Consider the following 21,274-nt stretch of genomic DNA (forward strand, 5'->3'; position numbering starts at 1 on the left):
AAAAACAAGCAAGTCTACCATTGTGATAAGAATTGTTATACTGAAAAGTTTTGTCGTGCCAAGCAAAACCAATCATCCCAACAGCCCCCACAGCAAGAAAATCGTGCAGATGATCAAAAGCAAGAAACAACTTTCTTGTTTATGGCTTCTCATGTTGTTGAAACAGATATAAACTCATGGCTTATTGATAGCGGCTACACCACCCACATGGCTAAAGATATCAATCTTTTTAGCCAGATTGAAAAATCTATAAGGACAAAGGTGGCCCTTGGACATGGAGAGACGATACTAGCTAAAGGTAAAGGTAATGTCATCATGAATACTAAGCAAGGTGAAAAGAAAATCTCTAATGTTTTATTTGTTCCGAGATTATTTCAAAACTTACTTAGTATTGCTCAGTTGATGCATAACAAATTTTTTGTGTTTTTCAAAGATCATGTTTGTACTATTTATGACCCACAAGGAGTGGAGATTGCAAGGGTCAATATAGTTGACAACACATTCTTTTTGAATGGCGACTCTCTATGTCATCATGCTCTAAATGCCAAAGTTGAAGAAAGCAAAAAGTGGCATCAACGCTTTGGCCACTACAACGACAAAGCTTTGAAAATTTTGCGTTCTTCTAACTGATAGAGATGAAAGCACTTACAGACACACGCTATACAGAAGAAAGGTGGGCAATCACACACAATTTCAACAGATAGCGAAAGACTAGAAACCACAGCAAAACAGAGGTAACTCATGAACTGTATTTTTCTGCTTTGCAAAAATACCACCCACACAACAAATTCCTCGCACACATTGAATAAATAGGATTATCACCGGATCTGTCTCCTATTTTCTTGGTTCCTATTCCACACTTCGTTGATCACTTCGTTCCTAAATAATAGGGCTAAATCCACTATGTAACAGAAAAAATACTACTAACAATTGACTAAATCAATAGAAATTAGTAACACAATTAATTCAAATTTAGCTTCTAACATCTCCCCCCCCCCCCCCCCCTTCCCCTATGTTTGAATTCTCTATGTAGCTTTCATGCCCAGCAACTCCTTGAATTTATTGAAACTCTCATCCACAAGTGGTTTGGTGAATATATCCGCCACTTGATTCTTCGTCTTTACGTGGATGAGTTCAACAACTTTTTCCTTAATATGCTCTCGTATGAAATGATACCTAATATCAATGTGCTTGCTCCGTTGATGATTTGTTGTCAATATGTATCTTCGTCGCTTCTTGTTAAGGCAAACGTAGATTTTCTAGCAACTTCCTTAGCCAGATAGCATGACATACGCATAAGCTTACTGCAACATATTCGGCTTCGCAACTTGAAAGAGCTACGATAGTCTGCTTCTTGGAAAACCAAGTAAAAGATGTAGGTCTCATATAGAACACGAACCCAAAAGTACTCTTTCGATCATCAACATCTCCACTCCAATCGCTGTCTGAGAATCCTTCTATCTAGAAGCTATTAGTTGAAAAATATAATAAACCATGATTAGTTGTACCTCAAACATATTGTAGGATCCTCTTGGCTGCCTTATAGTGACTCTCCTTTGGTTCTTCCATAAGCCGACTGATTAACCCAACTCCATATAGGATGTTAGGTCTTGTGCATGTTAAATATCTCAGACTTCCAACTAAACTTTTGTAGAGTGTCAGATCCACTGGATTGCCTTCATCATACTTCAAGAGCTTCATACCACAATCTATGGGGGTGCTTATCGGCTTGCAGTCCTCCATTCTGAACTTCTGTAAAAGTGCCTTTGGATAAGCTTCTTGCGAGACACTGATTCCTTCACTGCTTTGCTTTACTTCCAGGCCTAGGAAATATGACATCAAACCCAAATTTGTCATGTCAAATTCACGCACCATTGCCTTCTTGAAGTCTTCATATAGTCTTGGTTTGTTCTCTGTAAATATCAAATCATCAACATATAATGCAACCAGCAAAATTTCATTCTCATTCATTTTCACATAAAGTATGGGTATTGCATAAATCCATTTGCCTTGAAATATGCATCAATTCGATTGTTCCATGTGCAGGGACTTGCTTTAGCCCATAAAAGGCCTTCTTTAACTTCAATACTTTCTGCTTTTGGCCTTCTTTTACATAGCCTTAAGGTTGGTTGACAAAGACTTCTTCTTCAAGAACCCCGTTGAAGAATGTCGATTTGACATCCATTTGATGTATCTCCCACATGTTTTGTGCAGCAATCGATATCAACATTCTAATAGTCTCCATTCGAGCAACTGGAGCAAAGACTTATTCATGGTCAATTCTAGCTTTTTGCTTGTATCCTTTCACGACCAATCTCGCCTTGTTCTTCTCGATTTCTCCTTTAGCATTCTTCTTCTTTTTACAAACCCATTTTACACCAATGGATTGATGGCCTGCTGGGAGAGTTGCAAGCTCCCAAGTGTCATTCTTTTCGATGGCTCTTATCTCTTCATTCATGGCTGCTCTCCACCTCTCATCTTGGACTACTTCTTTAAAACAGATTTCATCACTATTAGCCAACAAACAAAACAAATTAATTTCATTAGTTACCTCATACAGCTCTTGTATGCTCCCTGTCCTCTCATTCCTCCTTGGAGACTCTTCACTATAAGTTATTGAGGAAGATGGAGATATTGGTGGTGAAGATGTTAGTGGCAGAGGAGTGCCAACCAAACCAATGTGTTGACTTTCTTCTTGTTCTTCTTCAAGTTGTACCAGCTTGTCTTTGTTGACTTCCCAATTCCATGAAGCTGCTTCATCAATCTCCATGTCACGGCTAACAAGAGTTTTCTTCCTCTTTGGATCATAGAGCTTGTAAGCCTTGGAATGTGAATCACAGCCAATGAAAATATATTTTCCACTCCTGTCGTCAAGCTTCTGCCGGTTGCAATTGGGAAATGTGCATAAGCAATGCTCCCAAAGACTATAAGATGAGTAATGGTAGGTTGATATCCGCTCCAAGCTTCAAGACGCGTCTTGTTATCCAAGCTTTTGGTCTAACAACAGTTTTGCAAATACACTGCACAATTAGCCACTTCCGCTCAAAATTCTTTTGGCAGGTTTTTTGTCTTCAGCATACTTTGAACCATGTCAAGAATAGTCTGATTCTTTCGTTCGATGACTCCATTTTGTTGGGGTGAATATGGAGCCGTCAACAATCGCTTGATGCCTTGTTCTTCACAGAATCAATTAAACATTTTTGAAGTGAATTCCCCACCACGGTCTGATCGTAGGGCCTTAATACAATGCCTGCTTTCCTTTTCAACTCTTGCTTTGAATATGCTAAAGGCATTGAAGGCTTCTGATTTCTCCTTCAAAAATAAATCCATATCTTCTTGCTAAAATCATCAATAAACGTTATAAAATAACTATTCTCACCGAGGGATATGGGCGTTATTGGTCCGCATAAGTCGGTGTAGATCAACTCAAGTGGCTCCTGTGCTCGGTAAGCTGCTTCCTTTGGAAAACTCGTTCTTGGTTGCTTAGAGAGAATACACCCTTCACAAAATTGATCCGAATAGTCGAATGTCGATAGACCTTGCACCATCTTCTTGCTGGATAATAGATTAGTGCACTAAAGTTGAGATGACCAAATTGTAAATGCCATAGCCAAGGGGTCTCCTTCACACATGCCTTCAAGCATTGCTGTGTAACGCTGTTGATGTTTAATGAAAACATCCTATCCTTTGACATCTCCACCCTTGCAACTAACTTGTTGTTTTGATCTCTCAAATTGAGTTTTTTATCCTTCGTGAGGATTTCATAACCTTTCTCCAACAGTTGGCCCATGCTCAAAATATTGGTCTTCATCTCTGGCACATAATAAACGTTTGAACTGAAATTCTACCTACCATCCTTTAAGTAAATTAAAATATTACCTCTACCCTTCATTGGGATCTTGGATGAATCTCCGAAAGATACACTACCTTTCACATTTTCCTCCAACTCCACAAACATATGCTTGTGGCCACACATATGGTTGGTGGCGCTAGTGTCGAGAAACCATGTTGATTCATCTTTGTTATCACCTTCTCTTCTTGTGAGCAGCACAGTGCCATCTACTTCCTCTTTTTGCTTGTCGGCATAATTCGCCTTCCCTTGGACGTGATTGTTTTCATTATCCCAACATTCATAGGAGTAGTGACCAAACTTGTTACAAGTATAACAATGAACTTGAGATCTGTCACTCCTACTGCCACAGCCTCTTGTATTACCTCCTCGACAACGTCCTCTTCGTGAATACTATTGATTGTTGTCTTCATTGTTGCTGCTGCCACAACCTTACCCGTGGCCTCAACCACCACCACGACTTCCTCCTCATCTGTGTCCACGGCCTTTTCCTCGTTGCCTTTATTCTTCTCAATCTGGGCCTTCTCTTTCTCTTCTTGCAAAGACAACTTAGATTGGATCACTTGATCCAACTTCTCTTGTCTTTTCTTGTTTAGGCATTGTTCATGGGCTTGCAGCGAGCCCATGAGTTCGTCAACGTGCATGTTGTCCAAATCTTTGGACACTTCAATGGCAACGACGATATGCTCAAATTTGTCATCAAGAGAGCGCATCACTTTCTTCACTACACGATTATCTTTCACTGTCTCCCCATTCGTTTTCAGTTGATTGACTATGGCGAGGACTCTTGTAAAATAATCCAAGATGCATTCGGACTCTTTTTGGCACAATTCTTCAAATTCGCATCTCAACATCTGGAGGCGCACCTTTACCTTCTCGATTCCCTTGTTGGATTTTTGCAATGTCTCCCATGCCTCCTTCGCATTCGTAGCCTACGCGATCTTTGGGAACCCTGACTCATCTACCGACTGGTAGATGTAATATAGAGCTTTCTTGTCTTTCTTTCGTAAGTCCTTCACAACATCCATTACAACTACGCCTTCGCTTGGTTCGGTGTAACCGTTGTTAACGATGTCCCACAAATCTTGGGACCCGAGTAATGCCTTCATCTGAATACTCCAATGCTCATAGTTGGAGTTAGTGAGGTGCGGGAACACAAATCCGTTTACCAAATTTGCCATTCCACATTGACGTTGTTGTCTTCAACCTCAAGCTCTGATACCATGTTGATAGAGATGAAAGCACTTATAGACACACACTATATGGAAGAATGGTGGGAAATGACACACACAATTTCTACAGAGAGTGGAAGACTAGAAACTACAGCAAAACAGAGGTAACTCAAGAACTGTATTTTTCTGCTTTGCAAAAATACCACCTAGAGTAGATTCCTCGCACACATTGAATAAATAGGATTATCACCGGATTTGTCTTCTATTTTCTTGGTTCCTATTCACACTTCGTTGATCACTTCGTTCCTAAATAATAGGGCTAGATCCGCTATGTAACAGAAAAACTACTACTAACAATTGACCAAATCAACAGAAATTAGTAACACAATTAATTCAAATTTAGCTTCTAACACTAACATGGTTAAAGATTTTCTTGGTTTTGATTCCTTTGGCTAGATTTGTGAAAGTTGCCCAAAAGGGAAGATGCACAAGCTGCCTTTTCCAAAAGGTGGCAGTTTGAGAGCCAAGGAGAAGCTTGAATTAGTGCACACTAATGTCTGTGGTCCTATGCATACCACTTCTTTTGGCAACAGTAAATATTTCATTCTTTTTATTGATGATTTGACAAGGATGACTTGGATTTATTTTTAGAGCAAGAAAGCTTAAGTTTTTTACGTCTTCAAGAAGTTTGTGAATTTGGTTAAAACTCAAAGTGGATGCAAGATCAAAACTTTGAGATCTGATAATGGGAGGAATATACTTCCAAGCAATTTGAAAAGTTTTGTGAAGATTTCAGAATTCAGCACCAACTTTCCATTGTCTACACACCACAACAAAATGGTGTATCTGAAAGGAAAAACATAATTGTGATGGAGATGGCAAGGTGTTTACTCTTTGGAAAGAAATTGCCAAAGAATTTCTAGGCAGAAACTGTTTGTACTGCTGTTTACTTGCTCAACAGACTACCCACAAGGGTAGTAGAGGGCAAGACTCCTTGTTGATTTATGTGATTCAAAATGTTTTCTCATCTTATGTTGATTCATTAAATTTGTTTATATGCTGATTATATGAAATTGTTGAGCTGCTGCATTTGTTATTCGTTTCATATTGAATTTAAAATGCTGATTGACATTCTGTTAATATGGTTTCTTGGGCTATTGATATTTGTGGGCTGCTAAGTCTTATGGGCTGAGCCCATATTCATTTCATGTGGCATTCTCATTGCTGGCCGAGCCCATTTGTTGGTCCATGTTGGCGTTGCTATAAAAGGGCAATCTGATGCCCTAATCTCCAGAATGTTCTGATATTTCGCTTTTGCTCTCTCTTTCTGAAACCCTAAGTCGACGATTCTTGAAGCGAGACACATCCTGTGAATCTTTAGTTCTGATCTCTGTTTCGATCAGTTGAATGGTTGTTTCCATGGTAAGATCAGTCGGTAAGTAAGTGTATTGCTTAATCTCTATGTTGTTTTAAACGCTTGAGGCGTGAGAGGTTGGTTAGCTGAAAGAACAGATTAGCCTTGATCGTGAGATCGGTATAGAACAGATCTATCTTGATCTTGTTGTTTTGATTTCTGTTTTTCAGTTGTATTTTGCAATACTATTTTTACTTTTTCGTTTGATGATTTTGTAATTGATTGTAAACTTGAGATCTAGTGGATTGACTAGAGGCGGAGCATCTGCCGTGAGTAGGATCTATTGATTCGATATCTTTATGTGTGAATGAGTTGTGGTTTAAAGTTTTCGGTTTTTCTGTTTATTGCGCTTGATCTGTGTTTGGCCGAGATAATAGGTTGGTTAAAACCTACAAGTGGTATCAGAGCCACGAGGATCCAAGATCCCGGTCAAGCTGTCTCAGATCCGAAAGGTAAATCACAGATCTGGTAAGATCTTCGAAGACCTAAGGGTTTCTGGACTCACACTCTACTTTTCCCTAATTTATTGTGTTATCATATTTGTCTTCTTTAGTCTGTTAAATATATGCTGCATGCCCTAATTTTTTTGTATATTCTTGATCTTGAATAAGTAATCTGTTGTTTACTTTATTCTGTGACATATTTTGTCGTGTGTTCTTGTTTGTATTTGAAAAACCTATTTTTTGTTTAATTAATTTTTTTGGAAAATTAATATTCTTAAAATTCATTTTGATCTCATATCCAAAACCTAAATAAGATAGAAATCTTATTTGATTCTTCATATCTGTTGTTCCTATTTCTGCTTTAATCATGTCTGATTAGTCTTAGTTAATCTCAAATATCACCTGTAATCATCATTCTGTATTATTGCTTAAATAAATGGCCCCATCTAAGTATGAATTAGATAAGTTTGATGGTAATGGTCTCTCTGTGGCAAAAGAAAATGACTGCTATATTGGTTCAAAACCAGTGCTCTGAAGCACTGAACGAACCTTCTATAATTGAGAAAGATAAAGTAGAACCCCCTCCTACCCCTGAAATGCGTAAAATGGATAGATTAGCATACAGTCTAATTATTTTAAATCTTTCTAATAAAGTCCTTAGGCAAGTTAACAAAGAAAACACTGTCTTAAAGGTTTGGAATAAGCTGGAGTCTTTGTATATGACTAAATCTTTAACCAGTAAGATTTACTTAAAAAGAAAATTATTTGGTTTTAAAATGAATACCTCTAAATCTCTAGAAGAAAACCTAGATGACTTTAATGTCATTGTAATAGGTCTAGAAAACATAGATGAGAGTATTTCTGAAGAGAACCAAGCTGTAATCCTTTTAAATGCTTTGCCTGAGTCATATAGAGATTTAAGAACTGCAATGCAGTATGGCAGAACATCTTTATCCTTAGAGGATGTAGTGTCTGCCCTAAGATCTAGAGATCTTGAAGATGATAAGAAAAATAAGAAAATAAATAGTGTTGAAGGCTTAAATGTAAAGAGTAACTGGGAACAAAAACCTAAGAATAAAGGCAAAGGGAATTCAAGGGGTAGAAGTAAAACAAGATCAAATTCAAAGTCTAGAGGAACTAGTAGGGGATCCTCAAAAACAAGAACATGCAGGTATTGTAAAAAGAAGGGTCATGTAAGAAAGAATTGTTACGAAAGAAAGAAAGATCTAGAAAATGAAAGCTCTAGTAATCAAGATGCAACAAATATTTTTGATGGATATGATAGTGCAGAAGGCCTAATTATGACAGAACATACCATAGGTGATGAGTGGATTTTAGATTCAGATTGTACTTTTCACATGACGCCTAGGAGAGACTGGTTGCTTAACTTCCAGCAAATAGAAGGTGGGAAAGTCCTAATGGGTAATAATCAATCCTGCAAGGTAACTGGTTTAGGGTCAGTTAGGTTTAAAATGTGAGATGGAGCATATAGGACTTTAGATAATGTGATATTTGTGCCAAACCTTAGAAGAAATCTTATTGCCCGAAGTATGTTAGATTCCAATGGAGGGTCTTATAAGTCAAAAAATGGTGTCCTTAAGGTGTTCAAAGGATCCATGGTAGTTCTTAAGGGAATTCATAAGCAAGGTCTGTATGTCCTTCAAGGAGAGTCTATCTCTAGCAGCGTCTCATCTTCTGAAAATGATGACACTGTCTTGTGGCATAGGAGACTAGGTCATATAGGAATGAAAGGTTTACTAGAATTAAGTAAACAAGGAATCTTAGATCCTAGGAGGATTGGTAATCTAGACTTTTGTGAGACATGTGCCTTGGGCAAGTCTCACAGGTTGCAGTTTGCTTCTACAACTCATAAGTCCCAAGATGTCCTAGAGTATGTTCATTCCGACCTTTGGGGATCTCCCCAAGTCCCTAGCTCTCTTTCTGGCGCCCAATATTTCCTTTCCTTTATAGATGACTATTCTAGGAAGGTTTGGGTCTATTTCCTTAGGCATAAGAGTGAAGCGTTTGCTAAATTTAAGGAGTGGAAGACCTATGTAGAGCTGCAATCAGGCAAGAAAATAAAGACCCTTAGAACAGATAATGGCCTGGAATTTTGTAATCAAGAATTCTCAAATTTCTGCAAACAAGTAGGCATTGCAAGGCATAGAACTTGCAGCGAAACACCCCAGCAAAATGGAGTTGCTGAACACATGAATAAAACCATCCTAAATAAAGTTAGATGTTTTTTGAAAGACTCTAACTTGCCCAAGAAATTTTGGGCTGAAGCAGTTTCAACTGTTTGTTACCTTATAAATAGATCTCCTTCCTCTACCATAGAATTTAGAACTCCTGAGCAGTTGTGGAGTGGGAAAATCTCATCTCTAAACCACCTTAGACCTTTTGGATGTATTGCTTATGTCCATAAGAAAGAAGGGAAGTTAGACCCTAGAGCCAAGAAGGCTGTATTCTTAGGATACCCTCAAGGGGTAAAAGGATACAAATTATGGCTGATTGAGGAAAAGAAAACCGTTATCAGCAGGGATGTAGTATTCAAAGAATCAGAATACTATACCCCAAATAAGGTGGAAAATCCCAAGGTAGACCAAACTGATAAATTTTAGTTTGAGGAGGAAAGGGATAGCATTAATGATAAGGTAGAAGAGTCTAGCCAAGAGAGACCTCAAGAGTCTAGCTCCCAAGATCTTGCTAAAACTGAAATGGAGAGTGAGGATAATGGAAATTCAGCTGAAATCATTCCAGAATTGGATGATTATGTCCTATCTAGGGATAGGGTGAGGAGGGAGATTAAACCTCCTTCTAGGTATGCCCATGTTGATGTGATTGCCTATGCTCTTAATATTGGGGATTCAATAGAGCATGAAGAACCTCTTAGTTATCAAGAAGCCAGCTCCAGTAAATATAGAACTAATTGGTTAAAGGAAATGAAGGAAGAGATGGAATCTCTTCAAAAGAATAAAACCTAGATTCTTGTAAATAAACCTAAAGACCAGAAAGTTATAGGCTGTAAATGGATATTCAAAAGAAAGTCAGGTATCCCAGGTGTAGAACCAGCCAGATTTAAGGCTAGGGTAGTTGCCAAGGGTTTTTCCCAAAGAGAAGGCATAGACTACCATGAGGTGTTCTCCCTTGTAGTAAAGCATACCTCTATAAGGTTAGTTTTAGCCTTAGTAGCCTTAAATGATCTAGAGCTTGAGCAATTAGATGTGAAGACTGTTTTTCTCCATGGAAACCTAGAAGAGAAAATATATATGGATCAGCCTATAGGTTTCATAGAAAAAGGTCAGGAGAATAAGGTTTGCTTGTTGCAAAGGTCTCTTTATGGTCTAAAGCAATCTCCTAAACAGTGGTATAGGAGATTTGATGAGTTTATGCTCAAAGAAAATTACTCTAGGTGTAACTTTGACCATTGTGTTTATTTTAAACTGCTTAAATAAAAGTTGTTCATATATCTCCTTATATATGTAGATGATATGCTTATTGCATGTAAAGAAAAGGGAGAAATAGATAGATTTACTCAAGCCCTAAAATTAGAATTTGAAATGAAAATCCTAGGTGTAATACCCCGGGAGCCCAAAAGAGAATAGTATATATCGAGGATAAGTAAGGAAGGAAATAACACCAGCTGGATACCTTTTGGGCTGAATGTTGGCAAAGAACTCCCAAGTTAAGCGTGCTTGACCTGGGGTAATCTAAGGATGGGTGACCCCCCTGGAAAGTTCGTGTAGGCCCATCAGGGTAAGTTGTTCCAGTCCTTCCTATCGCTCGATACGGGATGTTACAGGTGGGATGTTACAGGTGAGATCACAGCTAACCCTTGGTGAAGGCGGTCTGATGAGGGCGGGAAGTGGCGCCGGGGCTCGAGGGCCTGTTCAAGGAGCGACTTCTGGCAGACGCGTGCTTGACCTGGGGTAATCCAAGGATGGGTGACCCCCCGGAAAGTTCGCGTAGGCCCATCAGGGTAAGTTGTCCCTGTCCTTCCTATCGCTCGATGCGGGATGTTACAGGAATGTAATACCTTGGGAGCCTAGAGGAGAATAGTATATATCGAGGATAAGTAAGAAAGAAAACAACACCAGCTGGATACATTTTGGGCTGAATGTAGGCAAAGAACTCCGAGGTTAAGCGTGCTTGAGCTGGGGCAGCTCAGGGATGGGTGACCCCCTGGGAAGTTCGCGTAGGCCTATCAGGGTAAGTTGTTCCAGTCTTTCCTATCGCTCGATGCGAAATGTTACACTAGGAGCAGCCAGACGTATTTTAGGGATAGATATCACTAGAGATAGGAAAATAGGTACTTTGATCTTATCCCAATCTGGTTATTTAAGTGATAAGTCTCTTTGATATGGAAGGTTGTAAACCTGTTTCAACCCCTATTCCTCCCCACTTTAAGCTTCAAGCTATAAAAGGAAATTTACCTAAGGAAGAAGCTGACTATATGAAGAAGGTTCCTTACTCTAATGCAGTGGGAAGTCTCATGTATGCCATGATAAGTACTAGGCCTGATATAGCCCATGGGGTTAGCCTAGTAAGTAGATTCATGTGCAATCCTTCTAAGGAACATTGGTCAACTGTTAAGTGGGTTCTTAGGTATTTAAAGGGGTCAATTAATAAGGGTTTAGTGTTTAAATCAAATGCTGGAAATTCTAACAGCATTAAGGGTTTATGTGACTCTAATTTTGCATCTGATTTGGATAAAGAAGATCCTTATCAGGTTATGTTTTCACTTTAGGTGGAAATGTGATAAGTTGGAAAGCAAATCTCTAACACATAGTGGCTTATCAACCACTGAGGCTGAATATGTTGCATTAACAAAAGCTATGAAAGAAGCTATTTGGTTGCAGAGAATAGTTAGAGAATTAGGTCTAGATGACCAAATTTCTAAAATATATTGTGATTCCCAAAGTGCAATTCATCTCTCAAAGAATAGTGCTTTTCATGAGAGAACCAAGCACATAGATATACGTCTTCATTTTGTTAGAGATATTATAGCTAAAGGTCAGGTCAAGATAGAAAAGATTTCTACTCTAATAAATCCTGCAGATATCCTAACTAAATTAGTTCTTGTAGTTAAGTTTGAGCAAGCTCTAGATTTGCTCAATATTCTTCCAACGTAGCTGTGGAAGATTAGCAGGGGTCTCTAGTCATTATCCACTATTTAATCCATTCTTGAATCAAGGTGGAATTTGTTAATTTATGTGATTCAAAATGTTTTCTCATCTTATGTTGATTCATTAAATCTGTTTATATGCTGATTATATGAAATTATTGAGCTGATGCATTTGTTATTCGTTTCATATTGAATTTAAAATGCTGATTGACATTCTGTTAATATGGTTTCTTGGGCTATTGATATTTGTGGGCTGCTAAGTCTTATGGGCTGAGCCCATATTCATTTCATGTGGCATTCTCGTTGCTGGCCGAGCCCATTTGTTGGTCCATGTTGGCGTTGCTATAAAAGGGCAATCTGATGCCCTAATCTCCAGAATGTTCTGATATTTTGCTTTTGCTCTCTCTTTCTAAAACCCTAAGTCGGCGATTCTTGAAGCGAGACACATCCTGTGAATCCTTCGTTCTGATCTCTGTTTTGATCGGTTGAATGGTTGTTTCCATGGTAAGATCAGTCAATAAGTGTATTGCTTAATCTCTATGCTGTTTTAAACGCCTGAGGTGTGAGAGGTTGGTTGGTTGAAAGAACAGATTAGTCTTGATTGTGAGATCGGTATAGAACAAATCTATCTTGATCTTGTTGTTTTGACTTCTGTTTTTCAGTTGTATTTTGCAATATTGTTTTTACTTTTTCGTTTGATGATCTTGTAATTGATTGTAAACTTGAGATCTAGTGGATTGACTAGAGGCGAAGCCTTTGCCGTGAGTAGGATCTATTGATCCGAACACGTATATCGCTGTGTCTTTGTGTGTGAATGAGTTGTGGTTTAAAGTTTTCGGTTTTTCTGTTTATTGTGCTTGATCTGTGTTTGGCCAAGATAATAGGTTGGTTAAAACCTACACTCTTTATGAAGCTTGGTCAGGTATAAAACCTTTTATTAAAAACTTGAAGATTTTTGGATCTATTTGTTATTCTTTTGTTCCTTCTGTGAAGAGGTCCAAACTTGATGAGAAGGCGATCAAAGGAATCTTTATTGGTTATGCTCCTAATTCCAAGGGGTATAGAATTTTTAATATGAAAACTGAAGAAGTTATCTTGCGTCGTGATGTCATCATCAACGAAGACTCTTATTGGGATTTTGAGCAGCAAAAAGTTGTGAGAGACTCCCCCACCAACATTGAAGGTTTGGAATTAGGTGAGTCTTCTTTTGACTTAATTGATTCTAGTGGTTCTAGTATCCAAGATCCTCCCTTGGATGACGATGCCTTAGTTGAAGCCACTGGAGACAATCCAAATTATAAGGTAAAATCACTTGCTAATGTATATGAAAGATGCAATCTTGTTGTAGTTGAACCTAACAGCTATTATGAAGCTTCACAATCTGCTGACTGGATTGCTGCTATGGAAGCTGAAATAGAGATGATCAATAAAAATGATACATGGGAGCTTGTAGAGCAACCTCAAGGCAAGAACATCATTGGTGTGAAATGGGTGTTTAGGGTGAAGTATAATTCTGATGGCTCTATCAATAAATACAAAGCAAGATTGGTGGTAAAAGGGTATGCACAACAGCCTGGAATTGATTATGGAGACACATTTGCACCGTGTAAGGTTGATTATTGCTTTGGCTGCACAGTTGGGGTGGAAAATATTCCACTTGGATATCAAATCAGCTTTTTTGAATGGTGATCTTGAGGAGGAGATCTATGTAAGCCAACTTGAAGGATTCATAGAAGAAGGCAAAGAAGACAAAGTGTATCGTTTGCAAAAAGCTCTCTATGGACTGAAGCAAGCACCGCGAGCTTGATACAGTAAAATTGATGCTTACTTGATTCATCAAGGATTCAAGAGGAGTATGAGTGAAACTACTCTCTATGTGAAGGTTGGTGATAATTCTAAGCAACTCATTCTTTCTCTTTATGTTGATGATATGCTTGTAACTGGGAATGATCATCAAATGCTACAAAAATTTAAAGTTGAGATGGAAAAGATGTTTGAGATGTCAGATCTAGGTAACATGCATTATTTTCTTGGCATGGAGATTCATCAAGAAGAAAAGGGTATTTTCATTTCTCAAAAGAAGTATGCCCAAGACATTTTGAAGAAATTCAAGATGGACACATGCAAAGCAATTTCCACTCCTCTAGCTTTGAATTTAAAAGTCTAAGAATGATGGTGAGAAACTCTCCAATCCTACAATTTTTAGAAGTTTGGTAGGAAGTTTGTTTTATTTGACGGCATCCAGGCCGAATTTAATGTTTGTTGCAAGTATGCTCTCAAGATATATGAATTCTCCTAGTGAAGTTCATTTTGCTAATGCTAAAAGGGTGCTTAGATACTTAAAGGGTACTCTTGATTTTGGAATTTGGTTTGAGTCCATTGGTGACTTGAAATTGATTGGATATGCTGATAGTGATTGGGCTGGTTGTGTTGATGACTCTAAAAGCACTTCTAGTTATATTTTTTCTCTTGGCACTAGGGTTTTCTCTTGGAACTCAAAGAAGCAAGAAGTTGTGGCTCAATCCACCGCTGAAGCTGAATATATTTCAGCAGCAGGTGCTGCAAATCAAGCAATATGGCTTCGCAAATTGCTTGGTGATTTAGGATATGAACAAAAGGAGCCTACATAATTGTTTTGTGATAACAAGTCTGCTATTGCTATCACCTCCAATCCAGTACAGCATGGTAAAACAAAACACATTAAAGTCAAGTTTCATTTGTTGAGGGAAGCAGAGAAAGGCGGCGAGATCAAGCTCACTCATTGTAATTCAGAATTTCAGCTTGCTGACATCCTCACAAAAGCTTTACCGTGTGGTCAATTTGAATTTTTACGCAACAAGTTGGGTTTGACAAAGAAAAATCTCAAGGAGGAGTGTTGAGATTTGTGATATTTTTCTTTAATTAAAGTGGATTTAATTTTCTGTTTTTTCATTTATGTCTCCACTATTATATTCTCCATTTGCAACTAAAGTTTGGCATTCAAATTTGGAATGCAAAACATCCCGCATTTAAAGTATTATTTATAGCTTTTCAGTTTTATTTGGTGGATGTTATGTATTTAAGTACTGTATAAATAGGACTTCATTTATGTCTTTTGGTGTTGTGTGAGCTTTAATGCAACCTTTCAATTCAATAAGAAGAAGTCATCTTTCTTCAAGTTCTGGTTTTTCTTCTTCTCACATTTTTTTTTTTTTGTCTCTTTGTTTAACACAACATTGAAACTTTACTATTGCTTCCGCAATACCTTCTTTTATTATTTTTTTTAACAGTATTGCTATAAATTAAGTCAGTTTAATGAGAACTCATCATCAGTTTTTCAATCATCTGTTACAACCTTTGTTCTCTGATCTCCTTGTTAATTCCTACATAAACATATTAACAACATCAAGTGGAAGGATGGCTCAAAAAATCTATCCTGTTAGAAGGAAAAAAGATTCAGCAAAAAGAATTACAAAACAAATAATAGACAGTTATCAGTACCTCAGCAGATTGAATCTTTTGATCAGCTTCATTCATTCCTTTTGAGAAGTCACCAACTTGTTCTGGAGAAATGAAAGGAGGGACATCAAAGAAGCTTGACCTCTCAACAGCCTCTTCAACAGTTAAAATAGGGGGCTCCAAATTTTCAGTATCATAATCAACCCAGGCACTCTCTGCTGCCATATCTGCAAGCTTCTGTGTTTCTGCAACCTATTGAAACCATCATTCTATTTACTACATAAAAGAGAAAAAACAGATAATAGAATGACTATATTTTATTATATACCTCTAATTAATATAGAAACTTATAGAAATAGACCAAATAAATTCTCACGTAGAAAACAATTGAACTGTATAATTACCACAAATGCAAGGGCCTGGCCAGCACACCTAGTAATATTATCGGCAAATAAAGGTTCAGTACCAAACATGGTCTTAGAACCTATATTTTCCCCACCTTTTGGGATATCTCTGAAAGAAATAACCCCAGTTACCCCATCTTGTAGGTATTTAGGTTTAATTTTGACTCTCTTTACCCATGCCAAAGGCTTTGTGCTATAAATGAATGCACCGTGAAGGCAATTTGTTGGTGAAGGAATATCATCCACATAGACAGCTTCACCTATAATCAATAGAGTATGATGAAATGTTGTTTCATTCAAGGGTTAAGAACAGATCAACTATTGATAACAGCCAACAAAAATAGCAAATCTAACAAAACAAAGCGCGCGCACACAAAGAAGAAAATAGAAGATAAAAAGATAAAAAAAGACTATAAATCATGTGCCAACTAACATCTCTTAGTAAAGGCTAAGATTCTATATGTCTTATAATCAGGAAAAACAAAAAACAATGAAAAGTGGAGGGGAAAAAGGAGGAAAACATAATGCTCTTCATTATGATAGATTCATCAAACCACACCTGTTGTATGCCAAACCAACAAAGAAGAGCAAATTGATGAGGAGAAGTTAATTCAAACACACATTCCAACTAAACGGAGCTAACAGTTAACATCATCAGATAAGTCACCTGCTCGCCTATAAAGAACCAGATAAATGTCTCCAATTGCAAGTGCTAATTGGAATGTACTAAGTGTGGTAATAGAATTTTCATCAGCAAGAAAAATTTGTCAGCCACGCCTACACTGAAATGAAATGCCAAAACAGCATAACTAACCAGATGCTTGAATAGCAGAACTATCTTTTGCAATCGGTTCACCCACCGGAGAGTAGTTTTGGTTCAATTCCACCACCTGTTTTGAAGACAGAGGCAACACTGGATTTTTCATATGATGAAACTGCTTTTGATTATTTCTTATTTTGGAGCCCCTTTGTAAGAAAGCATCATTACGGCCATCCAAGAGGCCATCAGAAAATTCATCACAAGCATCAACAAACGGACAAAGGAACTCAAAGAGAAAACTAACAGCCAGGCTTGACCTGTAAGCAGCATTTGAAGTACCAACTTCAGGCACAACTGTGGCTCCAAGCAATTTAATAGCTTCATAAAGAACACCAACATTCAGTAGTTTTCCAGCTAAGAATTCCTCAACCTCTTTTGCCCTTATTGCATGTTTACTCCCATAAGCACCAAAAGCCAATTGAATATTGTCTATAATGACTCCACTAGAAGTTCTACAAGGAGTAACTTCAGCCAAGAAAGCAGCATTTAAATAGGGCAATGCATTCCCCAGGGGTCGTGGTGCAGCACGATAGGTTTCAAATACTAAATTGGCATCATTTTTTGAGGTAGCATTTCTAGTTGGTTCCCAACAAGGAATATGTACGCTCGTAAGCACACTAGTGGAGTCTAAAGGAGGTCTTGCCAGAAACTCTTCCAGTGTGACCTTTTCATGTTTGAGATCTGTCATTATATTCACTTCTGACCCCACAGCAAGAAGTATTGTAGCAATATCTGATGGAAAATGATTTCGTTGTGCCATCACCAAATTTCCCCCAACACTAGCTGAGTTACGAATGAACCTGGACGCAATCCTCTCCATATGATCAGCAATTTTTTGGAACACCACCTCTCCATGTGAAGGAAACTCACTTTTGTTTTCTTCCTTCAAAGCCAATATAGCCTTAGAGATTGTCACAGTTGTTCCAATTTCAATCCCTGTCTGATCCCTTCTAATCATTGAGAGATCAGGGATATGCCTCAAGTTAATGTATTTGTCATAGTGATCTATTTCCTTGTAATAACCAGAGCCTGTGTTACCGACAACTAGCTTGACCTGTGCACCACTTTCAGCTAGATTAGATTTCAACATACTTGTAAGTTCCTTAACACTTGTAGGATTATACCAAGAATCTTTTCTAGAAGTAAAGGGCATCAAAGACTTAATTTCATCTTTCAAGAACTCAGGAAATGTACATATCTGATCGCTAGGGTTATAAAATGGTAACTTGGCTGCTTTGACTTCTTTACTATCTCCTTTCTTCCAAAATGCATTGAATCCCAAATCTTCCATGTCAACATCAGCTGCAAAGCTTTTGCAGGCATCGGCAATTGGTCGATACCCAGTACATCGACAAAGATTTCCTGCAATGGCTTTTTCAGCCTCTGAAACTGTCAGCTTGGAGAATCCTGGGGGAGGCTCTGCCCGTCGTGTTTTCTCGGCATTTGTAAGAGCCGAGAAGAGTGAAATACACATTCCGGGTGTACAAAAGCCACATTGAGAAGCATGGAACCCAGCAAACCTTTGATGGATCGGGTGAAACCCATTCTTAGTATTGCCAAGACCTTCCGAGGTAGTAATTGAACACCTATCTATGCTGCAGATAAGTGTAAGACACGAACTTAATGTAAAACTTTCAACTTCATCACTCACAGGGTCATACTTTGACAGTAGAACAACACAAGCACCACAACCACCTGCGACAATCAAAGTTTGAAGAAACAGTATCAGCAAAACGGATACACGAGAAGCTTCTCGTGTTAAAGTCAAACTTACGATCCTTTATAAACAATGAACAACTGAGAGAAAATAGAATAACCAGAAGAATTACTTTCACCTGCTCTTGGTTAGTTGGTTTATTGCCAAATTGAGAAGAGGGTAAGAGTAAATTTTTAAACATCCAAACAAATACACCCTGACGTTTTTGATTGTCCAAAGTAGCAAATCCTTTTGATTGTCCAAAGTAGCAAATCCAGCTAAACTCTGTACTAAATTATTACGTTTTTGACGTTTTTTGTAAATGAATTATTACGTTTAGAACGAACTTACACAAACAGAGGTAAGTTTTCCATTTCTTTTTCCGGAAATCAAAAGCAAAAGAGAACTAAGAAAATAAGGAAAGCATCACGTATGCTTCTATGCACAGTTACATTCCAAAGCAAGAAAGAAAAAGCAAAATCAATCCTTATATATAACCCTCCAAAGTCCCCCTTAATGCAAACTGCAAAGAGCTAAAGGAGAAGAAAGAAAACCAGGCTCCATTTTCCAACTCACATAATAGAAAGAAAACAAAACCCACCAATCCATTCGACCAAAAAGCAATGAAAAGAGAAAAACCCAAATTTCAATCCATCAATAATCCCCAGCAATACACACACACGCACGTACGCACGCACATATATATATATATATAGAGAGAGAGAGAGAGAGAGAGAGAGAGAGAGAGACCTTCTCCACAGCCGAGCTTGACACTCTTGAAGCGAGTTTGGGAACGCAAGAATTGAAGCAAAGTAGTAGAAGGGTCGATGGTGGAGAGCTCGAATCTCTCTCCATTTACTGCAAATATCAGATTGGCTGTCCCAGCTGGCACTGCTCCGCCATCCTCCATTTCCAAAACAAGCAGTCAGCTGATCAACTTCAGAAACTGCTGATAAGGCACACTTGGCAAAGCAAAAAGCCAAAACAGCTAGTAGCAGTGGTTGCAAAAAGCCAAAACAGGTAGTGGCAGTGGTTAAGCAAGAAGATGCTGACAGTTGCATTGCGTTTGCGTGTGCGCATGCGTGCGTGAGCGGACGGCCGCCTAATTTATTTATTCCAAAACGCAGATGTTACTTAGGAATTGATATTTTTATTAATATTTATATATTAATGTATTATATTATAAATTATATTCATATAAATATATAACACCTATAATGCATAAATTTATTAAAATTATCATATTTGAGTGTTGAAATAATATTTTTGTATTTAAAATTTTTAAAAAATAATTTATTTAATTTTTGGTGAGTCTTGGTTATTGTTAAGATTTAAAATATGTTAATTGTGCTTAAAATTTTTTAAAAAAATAATGATAAGAATCATAATTGTTGACAGTATCACCAGTAGTTATGTGACGCTTCCTTATTAGAGTTAGTTAAGGAAATCATGACATATCATATGCCATTGTCTTTTTTATCAAACATTTCCTCTAATGAAAATACAATACATGACTGATAACACTTAATTTTAATTAGTTATGATTCTTAATATTACTCTTTTAAAATATTTATTATTAATTTTTTTTTAGATTAACACACCATTACAAGTGACCTCGCTGTTTGGCCTCACGATATCAGTAAGAAATGTAAATTAGAGTACTCAGCTGTCAATTCGATCCTTAGTCCCGCAGCAAACATGAAGGCGACAAGCAGTTTTTAACTTTCAGGATTGCTCTGACTGCTGAGCTTCCCCCTTGATCAGAGATCAAACACTAAATTTAAGGATTCAAAGAGTATCATGTCAGGGTGTATTTTCTTTGCCAATGAAACTATGTTCTGTTTTTTTTTTTTTTTTTTTTTTAGTTTTGAAAAGTAAAAGTCGATGCAGAAGTGCAAGCCAAATTGAACATCAAGTCATTGTCTGATGTATTATTACATATTTACAATCGATGCGTGAAAGTGACTGAAAAGGATGTGTATACGGAAAAGATTTGAAAGATACCAAACTACATTTTTGAAACATATAACAATAATTAATACAAAAAAAATTAAATTGACTCTTTAATTTTTTAATTTTGATTTTAGGTCGTGAATATTTTTTTCTTAAATTCCCTTTTAAACTTTTCAAAATAGCTCACTTTACCCCCTAAAATATTAAGTTTTGTTCTTTTACTATTTTTAAGTCATTTTTAATTTTTAATTTTTTAAAATAATGAAAATTAGTTCTCTTTGTTGTTTTAAAAATTAAATTTCTAAAAATAAAAAAAATAGTAAAGAAAATTCAAAACAACAAAAAGTTATTTTGAGTGTTTTTATCCAAAACAAAATCTAAACTCAAAATACATTTATTTATTTATATTTTATTATTACAATAAAAAATATTACAAAATTCATTAACTTTAAAATGTATATATATTTTTAATAATATATTAACATTAAATATTTCTAATTTATTAAATAATCAAATTTATTGAATAAAATATCATTAAAAAATTATTTTCAAAATTTTAAAGAGAATGCGTTTTCTAATTTTCTGTTTTGAGAAATAGTTTTTCAAAATGACAAAGAGAACGAGTTTTCAATTTTCTAAAAATAGACTACTAAAATAGAAAACTAAAAATGAATTCAAAACTTAAAACTGAAATTTGAAAAGCAAAGAGAGCGCAGTTTTAATTTTTGCGTAGAAAGACTTTAAACAATTTGACAATCTTGTCACTTAGGAATATTATTCTAAAAGATTAAACATAATATTCTTGAGATTTAACAAAAAAATTAGAGACATACTTAATATTTAAGAAATGATAGTGTCTTTTTATGACTTTGTAACTTTACTTGTAATGTTAAGAAACACCTAAAAAATATTTTGGGATTGTTTTGTAATTTTAGAAATGTTTAGAGTCATTTTCATAA

The 21,274-nt window shown here is 36.9% G+C and overlaps 1 protein-coding gene across 1 annotated transcript in view; it reads right to left on the reverse strand.

The window, feature by feature from the left end:
- Nucleotides 1-19,358, reverse strand: part of LOC127799898 (indole-3-acetaldehyde oxidase-like) — a 58,747-nt gene extending 39,389 nt beyond the window's left edge. The window contains exons 1-4 of the mRNA XM_052334163.1: nucleotides 19,113-19,358; nucleotides 16,661-18,361; nucleotides 15,847-16,106; nucleotides 15,485-15,694 (exon numbers count right to left, since the gene is read on the reverse strand). Coding sequence (XP_052190123.1) covers nucleotides 15,485-15,694; nucleotides 15,847-16,106; nucleotides 16,661-18,361; nucleotides 19,113-19,272 — 2,331 coding nt within the window. The 5' untranslated portion in view covers nucleotides 19,273-19,358. The remainder of the gene's footprint in view (nucleotides 1-15,484; nucleotides 15,695-15,846; nucleotides 16,107-16,660; nucleotides 18,362-19,112) is intronic.
- Nucleotides 19,359-21,274: the final 1,916 nt, after the last annotated feature.

This window comes from Diospyros lotus, chromosome 1, assembly GCF_014633365.1.
Source record: "Diospyros lotus cultivar Yz01 chromosome 1, ASM1463336v1, whole genome shotgun sequence".
In the NCBI taxonomy this organism is placed as follows: Eukaryota; Viridiplantae; Streptophyta; class Magnoliopsida; order Ericales; family Ebenaceae; genus Diospyros; species Diospyros lotus.